The 4,688-nt window shown below is 45.0% G+C and overlaps 1 protein-coding gene across 1 annotated transcript in view; it reads right to left on the bottom strand.

Moving 5' to 3' along the window:
* Nucleotides 1-4,252, bottom strand: part of KLRG1 (killer cell lectin like receptor G1) — a 14,383-nt gene extending 10,131 nt beyond the window's left edge. Inside the window, exon 1 of the mRNA XM_019543996.1 lies at nt 4,055-4,252. Within this exon, the coding sequence (XP_019399541.1) occupies nt 4,055-4,172 (118 nt within the window). The 5' untranslated portion in view covers nt 4,173-4,252. The remainder of the gene's footprint in view (nt 1-4,054) is intronic.
* Between the last annotated feature and the right edge of the window lie 436 nt (nt 4,253-4,688).

Here is a 4,688-nt window from a genome sequence, read left to right on the forward strand (position 1 = left end):
CCTGGGGCTCGTGTAAAAATGGCCATAAAGACTAAAGTAAATGCACTTGATGGATTCAGTCACTTGGCTCTGTCATTTCCTTGAGCACATGTACAATAAAACAACTATATTTCACAAACAGACAAATTAACACAAAGCTCATCTACCTTGATCAATGAATCTACTGGGCCTGTCCATCCCCTACCAGGCCCACATGCACCTTCTGAATCCTTTCCCTTTGTCAGAGTATGGAGAATTAAGCAGGCCCAATACTGTACCATGAGGTACAGGCTTAGGATCCAGGGGGAACAAATGAAACACCAACTGAACAGAAATAACAACAGTGGTAGGCCTCTTCCAAGTGCTGGGCCCAAGATGCCATTTCCAGTAGACTAGGGATGTTCAAAATATGTCCACACATGTTCTTGGAGTTAATTTTCCCTGCCAGAGGCCCAGGCACCCCCATGAACTCTGAGGGGCTCCTTGTGCCTGGGTGCCTGTTGGTGAGATTCATAGACAACTGGGCTTCTTCAGGATGGGGTTAACTTTGGGAAGGCTCAGATGCCTCCCTGAGGATTGCTGGGCTATTTTGGTTTGGTGCCTTCCTGGCTGGAGAAGGGGGAAGGCAATGGGACTGTCTCCCCAGAAGCCCTATGTGGTATCAAATATCAACAGAAGATTGTACAGGTCTTTGTAATGTGGTCCTCCCCCTCCTTTTCTACACGCTTAGAAAAAAGGTTAATACTCTAAATGTCAAAGTTGGGTCCCGCTGCCTTGAATAGGACACTTCACATCTATTGTTTCAGCTTCTGCAAACAAAGGCAGAGATCACTGCAATTGTTCACCTTAAAAATGAGAGCAGAGTGTATTTCCACAGCCAGAACAGTGAGAAGTGTCTTTCTTTAAAAAAGAAATTTTAAAAAGCTTCATTCCTGGAAAATAAGATCGCAGAAAAGCCATGCTGGCACAATGTTCTCATGCATACCAATTGAACTGAAGCCCTGGTGGGCTCCATGTGACTAAGAAGGAAAACAGAGTCCAGAAATTGGGCTCTGAGTGTATTTTGTTAACAAGTAATTACAGCCCCAGGCAGCACCATAACTGAGCAGTGTATTCAACTCCAAGCATCTCTGCTATTCTTAGGTGACGACAGAAGGTGCTGGTGAGAAACGAGAGGACTGAATAGGAGAAGCAGGCATACAACTGAAAAAAGACTGTATAGGGCAGTTTGGATAGAGATGATCCTGCCTCTGGCATGGGGTTGGTTGGACTAGATGACCTCTGAAGGTCCTTTCAGCCCTACTTTTCTATGATTCTATGAATCATAGACTTGATAAATCAGAAAATATTTCCCACCAGTGACCTGTGAAACTGAAAATTGCCCCAGAGGGAAGGGTTGTAACTTGAATTACACTGTACATTTTGGGTGACTATAGACACGTTCCAATTAGAACGTGTCCGAGCAGACTAAATTAATTGAATCTGCTCCTTATTCTAATGTGAATACTCCCAGTGTCACCTCACCATCACATGTATTAGTCCCTCTCCCCATTTGAAAATGGCCTCAAGACCACTTCAATTCAATCTCGTTGAATGAGCTTTAGTTACAGCATCACCGTGGCCATTTTGAAATGCAGGGGAAGGGTGGAGGGGTGTGGGCGAGCCATTTTAATTAGACTGGCTGTCTTGGAACTGTTCTAATTCAAATGCCTCACCCCCCTCCCCACGAGCATGTGTAAAGGCAGCTTTAATTTAAATTAAGACTGGCTTAAGGTCTGTTGAGTCAACTCTGCTAAGTTACAGTGGTTCATAGGGAGTGAATCAATAATATTGCTAGCTCTTTTATTTCTATGATGACAGGTTCTGTTCTGCAGCTGGAAATTGCTAGCGCTTTGTGATTACTGTCTTGGTAAGGATCAAAACTGTGCCATCTTGCGCCTCAGATAGATCCCAGTTGTTTTCAGTGTCACTGGGAAAGGATGCATATCTCACGGAGGTTAGAAGAGGAAAAAATGAGGCTTCAAGGGACCTGGCTCTAGCACTTGCTGGCTTTGACTAGGTAAAATGCATAGGCCAAAATTTTCAAAAGTGGCCTCTATCTTCAAGAGCCCAATTTGAGACCCTTGGGGGCTGGGTTTTCAAGGATACCAAGAACCCACAGCTATCTTTGAGCCAAACTCACCCCCAGCACAAAAATCTACTCACTTCAGTGGCCTCACATGAAGGATGTCTCAGACCTGGAATTTGGGTAAGGGCTGAGTTGGACAATGGGGACAAGTACATACAATAACAAAATATCGCTTAGAGCATTTTTATGGCTGTAACATTCACCCATCGTCCTTCTCTGGACAGCCCCACAATAGAAGCACAGAGAGGGACAAGCAGGAGGGAGGCTTTTTCTATCCCAGGAGATCAGAACTGCGAGGCATGTCCTCCAGGGCTGAACTGGTGGACAGAACTCCACATCCCAGAGAAAATGGAAACCTGCTTCCTGTAGCCCCTGCCCAGGGACCTGTGGGGAGAGAATTCAATTGTGCAGAGTATGTCCAGGAATGTCCAGAGCAATTGAATGCCTCTGCTTAAGAGATGAGCTAGTTCTCAGGGGCCTGGTCCCTGGGAGACAGCCATTTGCTAGGGATCTTTATAGCCAGGTCACGGGCTGGAAGTGAAAGCTCCTGCAACCAGAAAGGCAGATTACATATGAACTGACAACCAGCCTGATTCTCCACTACCAGAAGTCAACCCAGCTCCCCTGGATGGACAACAATCACTCCCTCCACTGCTGGATACCGGCCTAGACCCCCACCCTCCCCAATATGGGTGCCCACCCATGCTACCCACCTTCCCCTTTGGCCTGAAACCCAGCTCTGTCCCTCACTTAGGGACCCACTATAAGCAGGTACTAAGCTTCACTAGAGAAAGGTGCCTAGACAGGATCATTATGGGAGGGACCACCTTTGAAGGAGTGAGATGGAAAGCAAACAGACACCATATAATGCTGGGCAAGGGATGTTGTACAGCAACAACATTCTCCTTCGCAGGAAGGTCTCCTTCCAAGTGAGTGCAGCACTGCTGGCAGAAAGGTACTTGAAGTTTCCTGAGGCAGCTTTGTTCAAACCGATCAGCATTTCAGCAAGCAGCATGAAGTACCATAAGAACCTGCAAGATTATTTTTCAGTGGCAAGCACAGAAGCATCCCATAACAGGACAGGGAAGTGAAAGTCCACCTCCACGTGGATGTGAGGAGAACCTACTTAGTGCTGGGCACCTCATTACTGGCTATTAATAAACTATAGGGAGTTCATAGAACAGCAATAAAAATGATTAAGTGATTTATACGGAGAGGTTAAAAGAGCTAAATTCTGTCTCTGTCAAAGCAACAACTAAGGAGAGACTTCACAGTAGCCTGCACAAATCCAACAGGTGTAAAGAGGAAGGAGGAAAGGAATTTTAAGGGCTGTATATGGAAGAAAGGTTACCGGGAGCAGTGGAGATGAAATTATGAAAGGGAAAATGTAAGGTGAATACTAGAAAAATCTTTGTGCTGGCAAGATGTACTGGGCTGTGGAATTGCCTCTCAGGAGATGGCAGGGGAAGCTTAGGCCATGGAGTCATTTAAAATCAGACCAAAGATAACAGTGAAGAAAGAAAGCACAGGGAGCAGTCCTGCACTGACCCCAGGAAAGCCAACCAGTGAATCTAATAGGTTTTTCCTATTTCTCAGCTATGATTCACACATACCTTTAATTTTTCTAGAGCCTCATCTTCTCTAGCCCGCACAGGCATAAGGTTTCACGCATTCAAATTATGAAAAAAAAGGTCAGAGTGGTTTGGTTGTTGAGTGTCCTCCTCAGGATGTGCATGAGAGGCTGGACTTTCAGAAGAGTTTTGCACTCACAGCTCCCGCTTTTATTAAACCTTGTGAGAGCTCAGTATTTTTTAAAAGAAGAACCAAAATTTCAAGTCTCAAGACGCAAAGCCTCAAAGTTTCAATCAGTCACCAGCTGTAAGCAGGACTTGCAACAAGTCCTGCAAGTACTTACTACAAGTCATTTAGTCCCAGAGTTCCACTTACCTTCATGTTTCAGTCCATCATTGGCATGGATTGGTGGGGGCTGGGAAAACTTGACAGAGGTATAAATTATTTCTTCGCTCCTTTCAGCACCAGAGGTTTCTGTCTTGTTTCCCTCCATGCCAAGAAGCGCGTGTATCACAAGGAGTCTGAATCAGGCTGATGAACGAAAAATGTTCAAAGCCTGTGAAACAGGAAACCAGAGACTGCTTGAAAAAAAAAAAAAAATGCAACCCAGGAGCTTCCACTTCCCATGCAAGTGAATTCTGTGATGTGAATTCTGTGATGAGAGGTTCAGAGGTCAGGAGTGGGATCAATTTCATTTTCCAGCTTGCTGAGGTGGGAATTTAAAGCTAGTCGCTGAGGGAGGCTGAAACAGATAAGCATAAAGCTTTTGTATTAATGCACCACTTTAGAGGCTCCAACTCCATGCAATAATACAAACACATGCAAAACTGACATTCTAGGCGTGAGATAGATGTGTGAATAGAGACAGAGGGAGTGCAAAGAAGCAACAATCGATATTTAAATAGTTACCTAGTCATCATCAAGTGCTTTGGTACATCCCAGGAAAGATCAATTCACAGCAGGGCTATGGACAGACATTTTGAGAGTCCCAGGAGAGAAGCTAAGGAAT

The sequence above is a fragment of the Crocodylus porosus genome, unplaced genomic scaffold (assembly GCF_001723895.1).
Source record: "Crocodylus porosus isolate Cpor-Errol unplaced genomic scaffold, CroPor_comp1, whole genome shotgun sequence".
Taxonomy (NCBI): domain Eukaryota; kingdom Metazoa; phylum Chordata; order Crocodylia; family Crocodylidae; genus Crocodylus; species Crocodylus porosus.